The sequence below is a fragment of the Cryptomeria japonica genome, chromosome 5, assembly GCF_030272615.1.
Source record: "Cryptomeria japonica chromosome 5, Sugi_1.0, whole genome shotgun sequence".
Classification (NCBI taxonomy): domain Eukaryota; kingdom Viridiplantae; phylum Streptophyta; class Pinopsida; order Cupressales; family Cupressaceae; genus Cryptomeria; species Cryptomeria japonica.
Window position 1 is genome coordinate 239110854 of NC_081409.1, and position 21184 is coordinate 239132037.

General features: G+C 36.4%; 1 protein-coding gene across 1 annotated transcript in view; it reads left to right on the top strand.

The window, feature by feature from the left end:
- Positions 1-21184, top strand: part of LOC131028845 (uncharacterized methyltransferase At2g41040, chloroplastic) — a 110147-nt gene that overhangs the window by 44747 nt on the left and 44216 nt on the right. Inside the window, exons 2-3 of the mRNA XM_057959214.2 lie at positions 14106-14206; positions 14434-14574. Coding sequence (XP_057815197.2) covers positions 14106-14206; positions 14434-14574 — 242 coding nt within the window. The remainder of the gene's footprint in view (positions 1-14105; positions 14207-14433; positions 14575-21184) is intronic.

Below are 21184 nucleotides of genomic sequence, written 5' to 3' on the forward strand. Positions count from 1 at the left end.
ACTTTGACCAATTTCGGATCTTGGGAAACATTTTACAAGTATACAAGTGGGGAAGGACAAACATGCAAGCGGACTTTTGAAACCTGAATGCAAGTATACTTGTAAAAAGAGAAAATGGAGAAATGAGTGAAAAATGAGATTTTGATATGCTGGAAATGACGGGAATGATATGTATGGATAAAGGCAAAGAGTATGGATGAAAATGGAAAGATTTTGGGAAAATCACTTTCAAGAAAATGGGAAGAACTCTCAACATATAATCTGGTTCTAAAAACCCGATTTTGAAATAATGGGTATTTTTCATCTTTGAAACTTGGAATTTCAACAAAAGATGGTTAAAATATTCCAACCATAAGGGAAGATCAATTATTTTTCATCCTACTTGCAATCGGGATTTAAAATCCCGAATGCAAGTAAAGAGGTAAAATGGGGAAGATCAATGCAATTCAAAAATTGCTTTGCAAAGGGGAAAATCTATCTCACAAAAACTGATTTTGAGGCAAAACTAACATATATACAAAGATCAAGCAAGGAAATAAAACATGGAAACAATAAATAAAAACAAAAAGAAAAGAAAACCTACCTTGCTTCAAACCAAATGCCCTATCAAAGAAATGCAACAATCCTCGTGATGAAGAAGCAAAACCTTTAAATAAGCTATAAAACGAACTTCCAAAACCCTAGCCACGTTTTTCCAAACTCGGATTTGGAGAACAAACAGCAAAAACGTGGCACAAAACGCAAGTAGAATGAGTCAAATCATCACCAAACCCCAACGCCTAGGCAAGTGAAGGAAAAATGACTTAGGAGATGAAAGATTCGTGGCATTTTGGAGGAGAAAATCGTGGCATTTACAAAACACGTGTTTGCTGTTAAACACCAAAAAACCAGCAATCATGACCTCCAAATGGTGTGAAATGTGTTTGAAAATGCATGAAAATAGGGAAGAATTCAAAACGCCTTATACCTCCTAAGATTTCTCCACAAAAATTTGCTTGAAATCCTCAACAAATTCGCCTTCCTTGGCTGGTCAAGTTCTTGGAAGTGAACAAGAAGTTTCATTTTACATGTAATAGTGAAAATTGGGTTTCTATTTTCATATTACAAGTTTAAAATGTCACTTTTAATTGCACAAGGCAAAATCGGGTTTTCGAGAGAGGAGTGCAAGTTATAATAACTTGTAAGAGGAAAATAAAATCCCCTCAACAAGTTTTAATAACTTAACTTTAAAAAAGAACTTGTAATGGGGATTTAAAATTCCCTTTACAAGTGACATAGAAGTTTCCCTATTACAACTAAAAAGCAACTTTAAAAAGTTGTAATGGGGAAATAAAATCCCTATTACAACTAAAATCACTTAAAGAGGAACTTTATAAAAGAATTACAAGTGACTTTTAAATTTATAAATTTAAAATTAACTTGTAACTTATCCAAAAAGTTCCTACATGACTTAAAAAGCCAAAAAGCAACAAGGGGGAATTTAAAATTAAGTTACAAGTTCTTTTTACATAAAGTGAACTTGTAATCAACTAAAAATTTCCGTACAAAGACAAAAACAAAGGAAAACATAAAACTTGCAACTTAAGGAAAATTTCCCACCTGCAGTCAGGGAGAAAAAACCCGAAATTGAAGGAAAGACATAGCAATGAACCCAGAATGCGATGAAATTCGAAACGTGGTTCGAGGATGGACAGAGGATTAGTCCATTCTAGGGATTAGGCGAAATTCTGCCTCGGGAAGCATGCCATAGAGTTAAATTTTCATTTTTTGACAAAAATTCTATGTTATAGTCCATTTTTGAAAACAAAAATGGGGACAATAGGAGTACTATATAAGCTCCACTCATTTCATGTGTAAAGAGTTAGAAAGTAAGATATCAACTAGAGAGATTAGATATTAGATATTAGCTATAAGAGATAGAGTTCAAGAGTGATAAGAGAAGGACTTGAAGAATTGTTGTTATTTGGCTTTTAGATTAATAAAACATCGAAGTTATGGTGTTTCTATTCAATCTTTGAAGCTTGTTGCATGGTTTTTCATCCTCTCAAGTCAATCTTTGATATTACTTTAAGTATTTAGATTGAATGATGGAATGTTGTTCTTGATTTATTGTGAAACTCGTAATCCATTCCACTAGCCTCTTGCTGATTGTAAGTGCGCCTTGCATGGTCAACTAGAATCATTGAAAGTGCTCAAGTTCAATTGTTGCTCAATCATGGGTATGCATTCAAGTGATGGTGTCTATGTTTAGTAGAGATTTGAAAATTTTATTGTGTCCTTGGAAGATTGCACTAGTTTTGGTGGAGTTGTTCTTGTATGGCGATGCTAAGACTAGTAGAGTTTCATTTATGTCGTCCTTCATCCATTCATTCCTAGGATAGCTTAGAACCTCTCAACCCTCATCTTTTGCGAATTTTTTTGATAAACATCTCGTAGTAGTAGAAAAGAACTTCACTGCATATCATCCGCAAAGCACTTCATAAGTTTCTTCATGCAAAAAGGCCCCTTGATGAAACAACAATCACAACGACCACTCGTGCTTATCCACACGTCAAGACTTGACATTTATAAACCTTGGAGTTGTGTCAAGTGATCCTTAAGCCAATCTTCAGCATTTGGGAAGCTTTGTTCAAGAGAGGATAAGATACTTTTGGGTATTTTATTCTGTGTTCGCATGTGCATAAAATCACATCAACAGGATCTTATGCTTGTGTTCTCTAGATTGGTTTCTTGATAGAGCATGAGAGCATGTGTGAGATTTTTGTGGTTTCATGGATGGCTGTGATGATGTGGTTTCATCATTTTGGCTCCTAAGAAGTTGATGTTGTTGACTCTTGTCAGGTCTTTGACAAGTGGGAGAATGTTGGGATTAAGGTGTCTCAACCTTAGAGTCCTAAAATGCCAAATTAATAAATTGTTGCCTAATTGATTTATTCTAAGATATAAACTTCCTAAGTTGTCATTCACTTTGTGGGAACTCTTGGTGAGGTGGCATCCTACATGGCAGGTGATGAAATGGCATATTCCTTACTTTCTAGGAAGTTGGTACCCACTTGGAAGATGCTCTGTTGGAGTGGAAATTGATCTGGTATTTTCCTGTGTTGACTAAAGAGTCTTGGTTTTCAGCTTCTATTATGTATTGGAGTTGTATTTTAGCTATTGGCATTTATGATGAGATAGGTGTTGTTGCCTTTGAAGTTGCGATGAGCAACGTGTCATGGGATTAGCAAGATATTGTTTATGACACAACTTACCTCTGAGGTGTTGAAGATGGTTTTCAAAACCATGGGCACCTAACTCTTTGTGTTGAGCTCTATTTATATGTCAATGCCTTAGAGAGGAGAGGAGTTCATTTTATAGGGGTTACACTGCCGGTTTTTCTCCAAGATGGAACAAGATGTAAATCTCCATGTAAAGGCTTAGAGCCTGAAAATGTATTGTAACTTGTTGCTGAATAATACATTGATTCAATGTTTTGGAGAGTGGGGTTTTTACCCGTAAGGGTTTTCCCCACGTATATCTGTGTTCTCTTTTCTGTCTTATTCTTCTTGTTTCATGATTCTAAAGTATTAAATTTGTATGTTGTAATGCTGCTGAAATTACTTAGATTTGTAAATTGCAATTACTTTCTGTTGTGAGATATTCACACATCACCCCATTGCAAATGAGGACCCCCACTTTTTCACTTTTTAGGATTATCCCTTTTTGCTCAGTCCTAGGTTGTCTTAGAGTCTTTGCTATTAGTTTTTGCATTGAAGGGCTAAAGTTTCTTAAGTAGCCAGAAGGTTTGTCAAGTCAGGTGAAAGGACTTAATCAAGAGTCTTTCTTAAGGACATGAGACCCGTGTACCTTCCAAAGGTCATTGAGCGAATTTCCCATCTAATTCATGTCCTTGCCAAGGTCTTAGGGTGAGAATTTTACTAAGGTGGTATACCTCATCAAGGTACTAGAGCGAAACATCTAAGTCTTGTCCTTGCTCAGGGCTTGGAGCGAGCTTTTGATTTAAGTTCCGTCCTTCCGGAGGTCATAGAGCAAATTTCCTATATATGTATTCTTGAGAGGCTGAATTCATGATGTTTTCATATGAAGAGGTTGAGGATTTGAATTGATGCAAAAGGAAGGGGTGAATTTCATGTCCTTAGGATGATTTGCCAAAATCTTGTCATAAAGGTCCTGTCCTTAGCAAGGTCCTTGAGCGAATTTTATCTTTGGGTCTTGTTCCTAGCAAGGTTATGGAGCGAAATTTTTATAAAAGGCATGGAAAGAGCCTCTTCATTTGATCATGGATCTTGCATTAGCTTGGAACAAACACATCTTTCAAGCCTTGTTCCTATAGAAGTCTTGGAGCAATCTGTTTTAGACCTTGTCCTCATCAAGGTCATGGAGCGAATTATGTTTTGAAGCCTGCCTTACCTTGGTCCAAGAGTGAACTGCACTTTAAAATCTGGTCCTTACCCTGGTCTTAGAGTGAATTCACCTCTTGACTTTGTCCTTAAGAAGGTCTTTGAGCGAAAATGATGTATAGCTCCTGTCCTTGGAAAGGACATTGGGCGAAGTTGTTCTCCTTGCTGATGGTTGATTGAACTTAGAAGAATTTGGAGCGAGTTTGTTATGCCTTGTCTTGGTTTGGAACGAAATTAAGCATTTGATTATGTCCTTAGAAGGGTCCAAGAGCGATTTGAACTTGTTCTTAACAAGGTCGGAGAGCGAAGTTTTGTTATAGGTCTTGTCCTTAGGAAGGACACAGCGAAAATATGATTAGTCTTGTCCTTAGGAAGGACGATGAGCGAAATGCCTTAGGAGGCCTTTCCTTGGAAAAGACAATGAGGGAACTACCTTAGGCCGATCACCAAGCAAATTTGATTTTAGGTCATGTCCTTGGAGAGGACACAAATCAAAATGCATTTTAGGGCCTGTCCTCATCAAGGACATAGAGCGAATTTTGTTTTAGCTTGCCCTTGCCTTGGTCCAAGAGTGAAAATAGTCATTTGATCATGTTTTTAGAGCTGTAATTTGAGCGAACCTAATCATGTCCTTGGGCTGGTCACAGAGCGATTTTATCATTTTGGGCCTATCCTTGGGAAGGACATGGAGCAGACTGCTTGCTTTGACTTTGCTCGCCTATGAGACATAAAGCTAATCGGATAAGAATGTACCTTACAAAGGTTTTGGAACGAAGAATGTTGACATATAGGACTTGTCCTTAAAAAGGACAGAGAGAGAACTTCACATCTTGATATTGTACTTACCAAGGACAGTGAGCGAGCTGCACTTTAGATCTTGTCCTCTCAAAGGACAGTGAGTGAATTCATCTAATTAGGTACCTTGCTGATGATTGAGGGTGAGTTTTATTATGTACCTCACACTCTTCCTAGAACGAACTTACCCAATTGATGTACCTTGGAAGAGCTTTGGAGCGATTTTCTTTATCCATGTACCTTGCAGCAAGTCAGAGTGAATTTCACCAAATGGTGTACCTCAGAGGGGATCTAGAGCCAATTTTTGCTAAGGTTATGTGTGTACCTTGTGAACAACTTGGAGCGAATTTGGTGAAAATGTGTACCTTACAAGCCTTCCAGAGCGAATTTCTAAGACATGTACCTTCCAAAGGTTTGAGAGCGAGTTCTTGAGGCATGTATCTTAGAGAGGGTCTTGAGCAAAATTCCTTGAAGATATGTATAGTACCTCCCAATTTGATTAAGTTGCATGTGCTTTGATATATCATGAGAATTTGATGTCCATTTGTTTGTTTTGTAGGAAACAAGGAAAGAAATCAAAAGGATCAAGTTGGAGCAAGGATTGGAGGTTGACCATGACAAATACTTCTATACAAGATACAAGGGGACTACTTCAAGAAGCTTCATCAGCATCAAGAACACCTCAAGTGCATGAAGAAAACTTCAAGTGTTCAACAATTGCAAGCAATAGCGGGTTATTTTCAAGGTTTTCATTCTATCACATCGACATGGAGAGATCATAAGATGGTGAAGGAGAGATCGTGCAATCACTCCAAGAAACACAAGTAAGGATGGAAGAAAGACTTAGCTACATCAATACTTCCCATCACCACTACTTTAAGCGAGCTAGATAATGTTGAGTATCAAGAGATATCTCTCAACATCCCTTCATGGTGACAAGTCAACTCTACAAGTGCAAGTTGAGGTGGCGTCCTAGTCATCATCCCAGTCACCACTCACCAATCAGGGAAGGTCTACATCAGCATGTCTAGATACAATGTATTTGATTCCTCCATGATGGCACAAACTCCGAGGCACCTACCCTTGATATCTATTGGTCCACACTCATGAAATGTAATTTTCTCATTGGATAAGGAGAGTTTGTTGTAGCAAACCCTAATTAGGGTCTTTCATTGTAAAATCTTGGCCATTGATCTCAAATTGATCTGAGTCGTTGAATTGTATTGGGAGCACTATAAAAGGCTCAAGCTCTTCATTTGTAAGGGTTGATAGTCAATAGCTGATAGTAGTTAATAGTCAATAGATAGTCAAAAGAGAATAGAATAGAAGTTAGAGTAAAGTAGGAGGAGAAGGCAGAAATTGTAGCCTAAGTTGTAAATGAACTCTATATTCATTGAAGTTATGGTGAAGTGAGTTGTTTCTTTACAATGTGCATGGTTTCTTGTTGGATCCTCATGTTAGATGATAAATAAATTAGATTGAATGGAAGAAGTTGTTGAATGTATTCATGTGGAATCCGCTTAGTCTATACCACTAGCCTCTTACTGATTGTGAGCGTGCCTTGTGTGGCCAAGTGGAATAACATGAGCTTAACCTCGAATCATCCTACACTCATTGTTTATGGATTAACTTGAATGGTGATCAATGTTTGGCGGTAATGGTTCGAACATCTTTGAAACGTCCTTAGAAGATTGCATTGAGCTTGTGTCGAATTGTTCAAGTTGATGGTGAGACCTCGCTCGGTAGGGTTCCATATAATCATTCATCTATGTTCTTACATTCTAGGTCTTAGAATAGACTCTCTCAAACCCTACCTCTTTTGCTATTTTTTATCTTCCAATTGAGTAGATAGGACTTAAGTTCCAACAAATCAAGCATTGAGACATTCAAATGTAAGCCCCTTGTGATTCCAGCATAATTACATCAAACCAACTAAGCTTATCCATACGTAGAGACCTTACATTCAAGAACCTTGGAGTCTTCTCAAATGATCCTTAAGCAAATCTTCAGCATCCAAGATATTTTGTTCAAGAGAGGATAAGATACTTATGGTATTTTATTCTGTGTTCGCATGTGCATAAAGAACACATCAACGCTTTTCTTTAAGGTTTTAATAGTGGGAAATCAACTGTCTGTTTCCGCTTCTAGGCATAGTAGTATGTGCTTGTATCAACATGTTGTAATTTGTATTGAAGAAGATATAGGATACTGGAGGTGCATACTGATCTCAGATGGCTTTTTGGGATGCCCCATTTCCCTTCATCAAGGGCTTTGAATCCTGACCAACAAGCAATGATGGCATTTACAATATCTAAAATTTTTCCAACAAGGAGACAAACAAATAAAATAAAGAAAATAAGTATTATAAAATCTAGAGTTTAAATTCTCTGAACCCCCAAATTGAAAAATTTAAGAGAAAAAAATCAAACAATAGATTTTAAAACATAAATAATAGTTTATTACTTTGTTGTGCGAATTGAAATGGTACAATTAAACTAAAAGTTTTTGATTGCCCTCATTGCTGTACCATGCTCTCTTTTGTTCCAACCCATGGTTTCAAGTGACACTTGGGAATTCAAAGTAGTGCATGGTACAATATATGAATCTAATATAGATTCAAAAACTTTAGATTCTACACTAGCATTGTCATGACTCAAAGATCCAAGAAATGGAGGAATCAAAGAAGAGTCTTCATGAATGGTTGCCATCTCTTATCTTTGCATCTTTTTTAGTTTTTTTTTGTTACTCAAAGGTCTCTAATTGACATTGTATCTTGCACACAACTTTTACAAGGTGGCAATGTATATGCTTTAACATCTTGGCATGGTATTTGTGTCTAGTGATATTTCAATTTGCTAATGCCTCCACCAAGCATTTTTGTTTTGCAATTTGTACAAATCAACTTCTCTTTCTTTTACCCAAGGATGATTTGTTTTCGACAAGGGTCTTTAGTAAGTGGACTTGACATTAGAACAATTTATAAATATAAAGTTCATTACAATAACAAGTAAATGGAAATAGGTTTTAATTTAAATTAAGATTAAAAAAAGAAAAAAAGTAAAAATAGTTAGGGTTTCCAACTTTAAAAGAGAAAAATTACAAAAAAGCTAGGGTTTGTTCATAAAAAAGACTAAGTTGGTTTTGGTAAAGACCCTAGTTTAGGTTTGTGGATCCAATTTGTGGGGCTAAATGTTTTTTGGCGGTTGGGTTTGTAAACATGTAAATATATAATATAATAATAATAAAATTATTAATTTAATAAATATTTATATAATAGTATATAAATAATGCAATATTATTAATACAAATATATAAATAATATAATATAATACGTAAATACATAATAGATAATAATATATAATATAATATACAAATATATAATATATAATATATTTATATATTATATTATTATATATTTATATAGCCCCCATTTCAGACAAAAGTGGCTATGAGATGAAATCATATAGGATAGTGATGAAATGGCATAGAAAAGCTTGGTTCTTCCAGTTTGACGATTGCACACCTTGGTTATGTTGCTCTCTCATTCCGTTCCGATGCTTTAGTTGCCTGCATCTCTAAACTATCTTGAGTTGCACCTGAACAAAATCCATACAGAGGATTGTAAGGACTGAAGCAAAAAAATGTGTCTTCAATGAATCATTGCCATACTTGAACTGGATCCCAAATCTGGTATAAACTGCACCTAGATCTAGTAGCTCAGCTGACAAATCCAGTAACATAGAAAAAGGATTAGAAATAGCTAGGGTTTGTAATTTTTTCCATGAATATAAAATGAAAAAAAAATGTAGAAACAAACGAAATTATTAAAAAAATAAAAAACAAAAATACCTCTTAAAATCTGCTTCAAATTGATGGTAGGTTGCTCCAAATTAACAATGTGCTCTTATAAATGCATCGTAGGCTCCTTTAAATACTCTGAGGGCTGCTACATACAAATTTGCCCAAATGATATTCAATCAATGCTTGTTGTTCAACTTGTGTGCTGATTTTTTTTCTACAGCATGTGATGTTAGCTCCATTACTTTTTTTTTAAAAACTTTCTTTTTGCAAATAAAATGAGTGTGCTTTTAGAGTCTTAGAGGACAGTTTAAATGAATAGGTTCTAATTTATTGTTATTATTTTTTTTACTTTTCCTGTTTTTCTATTTTCCCAAGCTGCAGCTGAATTTTCTTGTTGGACTTGCTAAGTCCTTTAAGTTTGGTAGACTTGGTGAGTTTGACCAAATTTATTAAGTACTTGGGTCTTGAGTCCTTAGGCCTTGGTTTGAGGGCTTTGGCTTAGGACTCGTTGAGTTTGGGCGAGTCTTGTACTTATGGTTATAAAAATTTGAATTGGACAATTTGTTTTCGAGGATTACAAATAAAATAGAACTTGAGATATTATGAAATATTAAATAAGTAAACTCAAAGGAGAACTTACATGAGATGGTGCAAACATCTTTTGGAAGTATGCATGCCTGTCTTAGTCAAATACAAATCTAAGTCTAATTCAGGGTATTATGGATGCCACTTTCATCAAACACAATCTTTAGACTTGTGCACAAGATATTCTTTCTTCAAAACATGTACTATCCTATGCTCCTCTAAGTTTTGGGGACGGGGACAATCAGACGTGTTTTTGGTACGGGGGTACTTTTGGGCCATTTTTTAGGGGATGGTAGGAGACAACTACTAAGAAATAGGGAGATTTTAAGAAATATATAGAAATTTCAAATATTAATATCATAACATTGATAAAACATTCATAATAGACATTTCAGAAGTTTAATACATAGTATTAGACTTGAATTAAGATTTCAGATGAGAAAAACAAATTAACAAAATTCAAATGCCTTCATTCTCATTGTGCATACATATTATATAAGAATTCTAACAAAAAATGCCCAAACGCTCCAACTTTCAATTATGAAATGACATAAACATCGAACTAAGTTAATATATGGTTGTCCCTAATCAGTGGATGCAACTAGTAGGTCTAATTCAAAATCGGAGCTTGAGTCCAAGTCACTGCTAGTATAAGGGTCTGCCTTAGGCAGTGGAACCCCAACTAATCGCTCTTGTGTCTCCTCATTGATTTGCATAACATCTTTGAGATTTACATCCCAACGTACGCTTGGATTCTGACGATACTCAGGAGTTTGTCAATCCTATAGCCATAAAGCACTATGTACAACAACCAACTTCTCCAATTGCCGAGAGGTAAGGTTGTTCCTCCTAACTGATTGGATGAAGCTATATGTGGACCAATTCTTCTCTACAATAGAGGAATTGGCAACTTGTGTAAGAAGATAAATGGCAAGTAACTTCAAGCATCCTCTCTAACAAAATGAAATAGCTTGTATATCTAGTCTCCATGGGCTAGAGGAATTCCTTCCTCAAAAATATCTTGAACAAAGCAAGTGAAGTGTGATGGTTGCAAATGAGTGTTTGTACATCTCTAGCCTTTGACACCATTACTTTCACCCAATCTATCTTCCCAATGTCCTTCAAGGTATTGTTCGATGCATGAACACAACATGGGGTCCAAAAATTGTGCTTATAAGCATCCTACGTTGTCAAGCCAGCTAACATACACACATGTGCTGAATAGGTCACTACTTGTACAACATTAAAGGCTCCAACCTCTTCTATGACATCTTTCAAAATTTGAAAGTGAAAGGTTGCATCCTTATCCTTTAAATATCAATAGCTCTAAGATGGTAATAGCTAGGTAAACTTCTGACAATAATATTGATGAGTGGCCGATGTTTGATATCGGTCCACCCATCCATGATGAGGGAGCATCCATCTCTTATCCAAGTTTGTCTTATATCTTCCATCAAAATACTTGCCCTGGAATACTCTCTATCAAGGAGGGTGGTGCATAGCTTATGTTCTCTAGGTGGAACAAATGAAGGACCAACAGTTATCACATCTTTGAACATTTGTTTGAAATATGGTGAAAGTGCCAGATGGATGGTATGGCACGAGTGAAAAAAAACTTGGCAATAGAGGACTCAGCCACATCTTGTAATTGTGTGTTAAACATAATTGCAACATTTGTTGTTTTTTTTCTTTCCTCTAGTAGAAGGAGAAGTAGAACCCTCTCCCCCATGAAATCCAACATCTATGAATCTTGTAGCAATGATACACTAGGTTGCCAACTCTCCAATGAAGTTTCATTGCTTTTTTGCCTCCCCCTCCACATGCAATCTAGTTGCCTCAATCGTCTCAGCTCGAGTTATAGTTTCACAACCTTTCTTCCCTTTACCACCTATCCACAAAAGATGACAATAAAATCTTGTATAGCTGCCCCTATATTTTTTGTGGCACAAATGCCAAAGCCATTCTCTACTCCCCCTTGTATTTTTTTTCTTATCCTTATCAACTCGTGTTGCAAATTGCAATAGAGGTTTCTTGGGGTTAAAAGGCCCTTTTGTGTAGTTTTTAAGGAGTTCAGAAGGACATTCAAATGGATTTGAACTTGCTGGCCCTGGTACACTCCCACTCCCAAAACCCCCAATGGCTGTCAGACCTCTATAAGTTCTTCTTCTAGGTCTAATTCTTTCTTCCATTTGAATCTCAACCTCCTCACTATAACTACTCTCACTGCTCTCACTGCTGCTCATGATTTTCATTGGTGAAGAATTTCAAACAAAGAGTTCAAATAAAAGGAAAAATAAACTTACAATGACCTTTCGATGTGAATTTTTTTTGGAAAATAACTTGAAAAAATGCAAAACAAATTGAAAAAACAAAAGTAAAATGAAGAACTTACCTCTAATGCAATGGATTTGATGTCTTAATCTCCTCTTTCAACTTCTATTCACTCCTCTTTAACTTGCTGCTCTTCACCACAAGTTTGCAAATGTCAAAATGAGAATGCTTGTCATGTCACCTCTTTAGTTTGTCTAGTAGAGACATGTGAGTTAGCCTATTATGGGGGTCTCGTAGGCTGGCAGTGGTGGATAGAGACTCACACAGGGTATTCAATATCCGGAGTTGGTGTTTCAGGTAGTTTGTGGGCCGTTGGGAGCAGTTCCTTGATTTTAGGGTGATTCCCTACTTTTTAGGAGGTTGTGGTAGTTTCCATATTTGAGGTTTCACGGGACCATACCATGGTTTCAGTTTCAGGAAGATTGGGTGTGTTTCCTAGTTTCTAGGAGCATCCCTACATTTTAGGGATGGGACTGCCAGTTGGCCCATCTTGTTCGGCATCAGTCACAGACAGGTGACAAAGTTAGATTCATGTTTGGTTGGTTATTTTGGGCTATTATTGGATCTATGGAAATATTTTAATATATTTAAATATTTCCTAAGTTAGCGATTAAATAAATTAAAATAAGGGTATGTATATAGCCATTTCGGAGTAATAAGGGGTTTTTGGCTTCATCTGGTTTGATATGCCTATGTGTTATAGCTCGTTGGAAAGGTCTTGAACTTTGCTACATGATTCTCACCTCCTGGAGTCTTTTTGGATGCTTGAAGCTATTTACTTGCAATAAAGTGATATTTTTCTATAGTTTGACGCCATAATTGGGAAAGTGTCACTTTAATTATAAAGTGCAAGCTTTATTATTCTTTAGGGTTCGACTTGCAAAGGGAAAGGAGTTATAAGGAGATGAAAACCTAATTGATAGCATCTTTGATCAGTTTGAAACTTGCGAATTTGGGAATTGCTTTGGAAGAGTGATTTTGGTCTGGGACGCAAACCCCAGGTTTGAGCTTGCTGGGACGTAGCCCTCAACAGGAGTTGATAGTGGATTTATCCAGGATTGGACAGAGATTGTCAGAGGTAGAAGACACATCTTCTTGTCCTGAAGATTCAACGTGCATATTGGGGGTTTCAATAGGGCGGCTAGTCTATTTCAGCTGGCACGTGATTTGCAGCAGCTTCCACGCCTCCTTTGCAACCACGCCTTGTTTGTATGTTGGCTTGAAGGGTTGTATTCAGCTTATTTGGTCTCCCTTGTTCGTTGCTAGTAATATTCCTCCATCTGGCATCAATCCAGATTGAGAACAACTCCAAATAAATGTATGGATTCTTGCTGAATACAAAACTAGGTTATTTGCCTGGTATGATTTGCAGTATTTTTAGATTGCTTAAGTGTTCTTACATATGAACATTGTTTACTGTTTTATTTCACAGTTGTTGCTATTTATCAATTACTTTACTTATAACATCAAAACCCAAAAAGAAACAATCCCTTTCTGCAACTTCTGTCTATTCTATAAGATCACCGGAAAATTACAAAAATATAGTATGTTTAATTAAGAATTTACAGCAGCAACAGTAAAAGGATCCATTTGGGATCTTTCAATGCTTTTTTCTCTTTGGTTGTTTTAATAAGTAAAATAGGTTTAGGTTTTGTGTGGAGGGGTTCCTTGTGGGTTTGCCCATCCCTTTTTTAAAGATTTAAAAGTGTTTAAAAAAAAATAAAATCATGTTCTAAAAAGTGCTGGGCCGTAGGGGATGGTTAGCCTTTCGGCATCCCCTGATTGTCTCGGGAATGGCTAATCGTCCCTTTCTTTTTATGCCACGTTTCCGGGATGCCTTGATAGGGGATGTGGGGAAAGGCGGGGGGACGTTTTTGAGGTGTCCCAGAGTTCCCAAACGTCCCCTATAGGAGATGAGGCTAAAAATCCAAACAGACCCACAACATTGGGCCTCATGGATCAACAAAACTAAATTAATTTTTTTTATTATGGAACCACAAAATTGGTATGATCGGACCCACAAGGTACTTAATACTTAGTGTTGAAGCTTTTTATCATTGAGGATTATAACATTCCATTTCTTTTCTTTTTGTATGTCACAAGATTAATGTTTATTTTTTTATTCTAAACTCTGATCTAAATTTGAAACTTCTAATGTATTCTGTATATAATCTTGCAATTCATTTTCAGGAAGTGAAGGTAGACAGCGGCGAGGACACATCAGTAGAATTGCTTGCATGTCCTATTTGCTATAAGCCTTTGATCAGGAAAGGTCCTCCAGGTCTAAATTTGTAAGTCAGGAGTGACAGGTTTAAATTTCTTAAGCTACTTCGTACTTTAAGGAATCTTAACATTGCGATAAAATCAAAGTAGTGATAATAATTACTCTTATTTTCCTGTCCAATATTGGTCTTGATGATCTACATTACAGCGCCTAGAGTATTGAATATTTTTAAATTTCATCTTTTTGCATTAATAGTAGTCTATTTGAATCTAAATATCTTTTTGGTTTTTCTAGGTCAGCTATATCGGGCTCTGGATTTCAGTGCAAAGAGTGCAAGAAAGCATACTCGAGTAGAGATGTTTATATAGACCTCACTGTAACAGGTGGTTCGAGTGAGTATGATGAATACAGGCCAGTCACTACAGAAATGTTCAGGTATGGTTATGGTTGATTAGTTCTTTTTTGTCCCAGAGCATTTCTTTCATTGTTGATTGTTTGTAGTATTGCTATTTGGTGATTTAATTTTTATTTCTTAGTATGTGGCAGATGTTGGATACTAAGTCCAATATCATAACAGGCAGAATCATGTCAGGAACTTGGGAAAATTGATTACAGTACCTATATACACTAAACTGCTCAGATGTATAAAATGCCTATTGACAATTCCACTTGTATTTTCTTTTCAATGTTACTTACACAAGGAGTATCCTTTGCCTCTGCATATGCACATCCCCAACTTTACTCTGGATGGTGTTGTCATACAGTTTACCATAAAGTAATAGTTTAATTCCAATCATCTTGGGTTTCATTCCCACTGCAGTCTTAAGTACTTTTATCCTGTGTCATAAATAGTTTAAAACTTAGAGCACCTAGAATTGGGGCTCATAAAATGAATGATGACGATGCAATGAGTAGTGTCAGGAAAATATAGCCACTGTTTTTTAATTATTTATGAATAACTTGTTACATGCTGTTTTTTATCCATATGCATGTGAAGGTGAGGAGAATTCTGATGTAGTAGAAATTTCAGCAGGAGGCTGCAGCAGTCCTTTGTCACAGTAAACACATCATAAAACTAGCGAAGAGTCCTATCATTCGTACTAGAACTAAGGACATTAGCTCAGTTGCCCAAAGTACTGAGAAAACAATGTTTCAATATCTCCTAGAGCTAAGTCATATTCAGTTAGAAGATTATGTGGACTCGAGAATCACTTTTATTTAAGGAGATAGAACCTGTGAGACAGTTAGCCTAATTGCAGGAACATGAATTCTCTACACATTTTTTTACATCTTATTTTAGTCAGTGGTATGGCGTCTGAGCTTTTCAGTTGATCGTGTTTTAAATACGAGTTTAGATAAAGTTTGTTTGGTTAATGAACTACTGCTTGGTGTCTGTAATGTCTTGAACTAATTTTTTTTGACTTTTCACAAATGTTTGATGAAATGCATAAACCCTCACATTTTCTGATCACCAAGATCTTGGCATGAGCAAGGTGAGAGCATATGGTAATTTGAGACACTATCTTTTCAGTGGCAAGCTGTACATATCTAAATGAATTCAAATGCTGGAAATGAATTAGATAAATTAATGTCTTGGCTGCATTGCTATCTAGACTGAAAAATATCTATTCTAACTGGCGGAGGACCATCCAGTTTATACAATAATTATTTATTGTTTTGGTGGCATACCCTTCCAAACATCAACTCTAAACTCTATCCTTTCTAGCAGTGAACAGCACAGAAGATTACAAAACTTTATGAACTAGAAGTGCTAGAAATAATTATAAACTAAAATTAAATTGTAACAGCTATAATGAGTAATATTTTCTCCAATAACCAGCTCAGAAACAACAACCAAAAATTTACTAAAATATATCAAAATGTAGCTGATCTGGACTCAGAAATTACCCCAACAAATGAGGTGCAACAATCCTGAATATCTTGATTTCACATCCAAAGGAGTGGCTTAACTTTTTTGATTCCCCAAAGGGTAATGTCTCACTTTCTGACAGGCGCAGCCAGGTTTGGTATATATACATTTGCAAATGTTGTTAAACCAACTTACAAATGAACACAACAATTAATAAACTTAGTGCCTGACTCTAGGATGCTGAATCAATTAATAATGATCAGATTTCTTGATAAATTTTCAACTAATAGCCTCAAGACTGGTATGGTAGGGTTGCAACAGTTAACACAGTCTAGAGCTCTTCAAACTATATGCATGCATAACACAAATAACAACAATAAATGACAGCAAACATACTCTTTCAAATTGATAGATTTGTATTGAACAAATAAAGTACATTGATATTCTTTTAAATCTGGAAACTACACACACAATACCCAAAACTCTTCAACTTCACACAACACACAAACTCTGGAAACAGACTAAAAATTGGAAATCTTTACCCCAAATTGGTACATTCTGAAAACCTACAAATTAATGAAATCATGCAACTAGTATAGTGCAACACTATAGTGGTATGGAATCTGGATCACTATAGCAGCTGTACAGAACATTGTAGCAGTGGCACGAGTCACTGTAGCAGCAAATAAAATAATATTTTCCTTCAAATTGAAACTGTACTGAAACTTAACCAAAATCTGTAAAAACTACACACCAAATGCTAAAGTAAAAACTACACACCAAATGCTAAACAGCAAAGGAAATTGGAAATACAAAGCATATCAGCTCATAGGTAATCTCTGGATGGAATTACTCTTTGGTTTGGAGGGTTTTTCAACTTCAAATCCATTTGCCAATAGGGTTTTCGTCTTAGTTCAAAGATGAACACAAAGGCTCAATTTCAGAAACAAGGGTTTAATAGATAAAATGGTAGATGCCTCCTAATGTGCCCTTACTCTCTTTTAATAGATTCTTGATGGAAATAAAACAATATTATTTGTTTTTAACCTTTCAAAACTTGATTTAAACTTACTTTTATAGTTTTCTCAAAAAGGAAAAAACAAAATATTACTGAAAGTTACATAAAACTTTATTATGCTCCATTTAGGCAACCTAAATAATAATAATTGTCATTTACAATGCTTGCAATTAATATTAAAACCAACCTAAATTATTATTTAATTTAAATATTTTCCTAACCCAACCCTTTAACCTATAGGAAATTAAATAATAGGCTAAGGGACTTTGTTGAATGCTTAGAGTGTAAAAGGGACATGACAATGTCTATATGACTCATCAACATCTTTAAGGACAATTTCAATGGGCTTTCCTTGTGAAAGAACATTGATAATTATTAATTAACTATGTTACTGGTGGACAGGTCCCTGACCCGTTTTGATGCATCCCCACTTCCGAGATGTCTCGGGGATGGGGGGATGCATCGGGGATGTCCCCTAGCCATCCTCAAAATTTAACGATTTGCCGGAAATGCCAGAAATGCTGCAGGGAGTCGCAGAGGGGATGGCTGGCCACCCCCCTCTCTCCAGCATGATAAAAAGAAAACATTCAAATGACTTTAAAAATACATTATTTTATTTCTTTTTGGTTGGTGAAATATTCCGAGCCAAATTTTTCGTTTTTTCAATTGCAAGTTACAAACAAAACGCACCCGTTAAGGTTAGCTCTAAACCAAAATGATGCTGAAGCAACTCTAACCAGAATGTACACCAGGATCCCGATGTGGGCAAGGTGTGAGCATTGGTCAGAGGATCTGAAAGAAATGCTGATACAAAGAACTCTAACCAAGAATGCGCCGGCGAACGACGAGCATGTGGTCAGAGGATCCCTACCAATTAATAAACTGAAATAACTCGATGTCAAGAATGTGCTTTCCAAACCGAGATGGAATGGGAGCTACCATATGACGGAGATACTAAGAATTACAATGCAATTACATAATATAAGCGAGAATGCTGAAAGTAACTCAACACCCAGAATGTGCTTTCTGACCCGGAGTGGGAAAGGAGCTACCATAGGGCGGAGATGTAAGATATTACAAAGCAATTACGAAATGTAGAGATGAGCATTACAAAATGATAAAGCAAGATTATGAACTGCTGTCAGTACTACTGCCAGCTTACAATATGATAGATAATGCCTTGCTATCAATGTGAATCAAGAGATGAATAGAGCTGCAACAATATATATATTGAGTTTCCTTCACTGAGTAATAAAGCTTAAATCAAAACTCTATTATTTAAGCCAACCTAACAATCTGGTTTGTGACAGTCCTGTTTTCCACATGCATGAACAGCAGCCCTGTAACTCACAGATTCACTCACAACTCACTCCAAACTCAACCAAATTCCACCAGACGAAATGCAATATGATCTTATGAAGATGGCGACCAAGATAGGACACTGAAAGCTGATCAAAAGTCTCTATTTAATTTATGCACGAAAACCAAGACAAGCAAAAAGGTACGGCCCAGCAAGAGGGGCGATTTTACTTTAAAAATCCCATACTTCTCTAAAAAATCTGAAACTTAAGACAAAGGTGCGTCCTTCCCAGACAAAAGGATCTAAACAATACCCAGAACGATCTTTTGGTATTTTTTGACTTATGAATGAAAAGACAACCTGCTGTAATGAAAATGCAATTTCCAGAATTTCTCTGATATGCATAAATCTGAACTAGAAAGCCATAAGCTGATTACAATGCACAAATCCCAATACAAACTCTCAAAACTACACTATCTCACCACTAGTCGCTATCTTTCAAGCGAGAAGCAATGCCAAGCTAGGAGGCATACATTCCTCGAAGCAATCCCAAAGCCAATCCGGCAACATAGCATTCCTGTAGACAAAAAAAGATGCGAAAAGAGAACCAAAGGTTTCCTTTTATAATTTTCCGTTGACCTTCTCGAAACTCTAATCTTCCTTTCAGAGCCAAACCCTAATCCTCCAATAGATGGCGTCCCTTTCTTCAAAGCTTCAATTTTGACTTTTTAATTAAATTCATCACTTAAGTATTGGCGTCCAACTTAAAGCTTTAATTCAACCTTAATAATTATAAAATAATCTCAATGATGGCACCACCCCTTAAAGACCACCTTTTAAAACAACATTAAGTTAAGAGATTAGGCCAAGGGGGGAAATATAACATTAAAATATAATGTTATTTAAGTGAAATGAACTTATCTCTCCGAAATTGCATTCCCAAGGCCAAAATTGAATAAACCAATTAAGTCGACTGAAGAGGAAAGTCAACTGTGCCGAGACCAATAGGATCACTGCCAGAAATAGAATTTACTAAAAATAGTAAATTCCAGAAAGTGCTCAGAATGCCAAGAGAAACATATCACTACGAAGCCCACAGAAAACCCAGAAGGAATCTGCAGTTCAAACACCAATTCACGAGCAACTGCAACCTCCACACAAGAAACCCTAATCAAATCGTCCGAGTAGCCTACGGGTCTTTAGAATAGGCCAACGGTCATCTGAGAAGATCATGCTCGAGAAGGGTACATTACAGTTGGCCCCCACACCTTAGGTTGCCCTAAATAGGAAAAGCAATCTTTCCAATGCATTTGAGTTCATTTTATGTTTATCAAAAAAATATTGCAGCTTGTTTTGAAGTTGAAGGAGAAACAAATTTGTTTAGTAGGGTTTTAAGGAGAAGTGTTGTAAGAGAGGTTGAATCCAAGACATATTTTATAGTCGAGCAACAATTTCTTGACAAAGGTAAGTTATTCTATTCTTTTTTTTTTCAAAGTTTAAAGTAGGGAATGTTTGATTTTTTTTTCCTTTTTCAGTTTAAAGTTTCATTGAGTCTCACAAAACCAACATGAGCAGCAATGAGAATGATAGCATTGACAATGAAGTGGAAGAAACTCAAATAAATACAAGAGTTTCAGCTTCATCAGAGTGTGGAAGTGTTAGGGTAGAGGCGGACAGCCACCAAATCCATTCAAGTTCCCCTAACTGTCTTGAAACCTTATGCAAAGGGCCTTTTTAACAAAAAAAACTCTTCTCTAACTTGTGACAGCGATAGATACCAAAAACAAAAATATTGGGGGAGTTGGGTGTGGTTGTGTCACATTTGCTAGAAAGAGTTTAGAGGGAACTACGCAAGGGTATGATCTCATCTCTTGGGTGTTACATGCCGCGGAGTTAAAGTTAGTCCAGACATAAAGGAAGATGAGAAGGTAGAGGCTCATAGATTGCAAATGGAGGCGGAAATGAGGTTTCAAGGTGTGATGATGCCAAGACATTCTTTTGCAAGTGGACAATCATCTATGCTACAACATCCAGGGTTGGTAGTGCTACTAATTATATTGCCACAAGAGGAAAGAGGAAGATTAGTGGTGGTGAGAGGCTAGGGATAGTTGCAAGTATGTTTAATGTGCAAGCACGAGATGCAATAGAGTCTTCCATTGCCAAATTCTTTTATGTTCAGGTTATCCCATTTTGTGTGGTCCATTCTTCTTATTTCAAACAAATGATCAAAGATATAGCTTCTATTGGTTCCTCTTTTGCATCCCCTTGCAGATCATAAACTATTCATTGCCCTCCTAGACAAAGAATATTCTAAGGTTGATTTGCTAATGGAGGATATGAGGCAAACATGGACCAAGATGGGTTGTTCTATTGTGATGGATGGGTGGATTCATATTATACATCGACCACTCATCAATATCATAGTTACATGCCTACTTAGCTCATATTTTCTTAGAGCCGTGGATTGTTCATGGAAGCAAAAAGATGCAGACATCCAACTTAGCATTTTGAGAGAGGCCATAGAGGAGTTTGATGTTGTGACGTTTTCACACATCACCCCATTGCAAATGGGGACCCCCAATTTTTTCTCCCTTCTAGGTAAGTTGTTGAGTCGTTTAGCTATTAGATTTTTACTAAGAGATCAAAATTTGACTAAGGCATGAAGATGATTTATTGTGCATTGCCAACACACTCCTTGTGCATTGCTTTCACACCACACGCATTGTTCATTGCTCTCAACGCACTGTGCATTGCTCTCGCACACCTTGTGCATTGCTCCCAATGCCTTGTGCTATTGTCAAGCTCAATTATGAGAGAAAGGAGAGCTATGCCTTGAACAATGCAAGTGATTCAATGA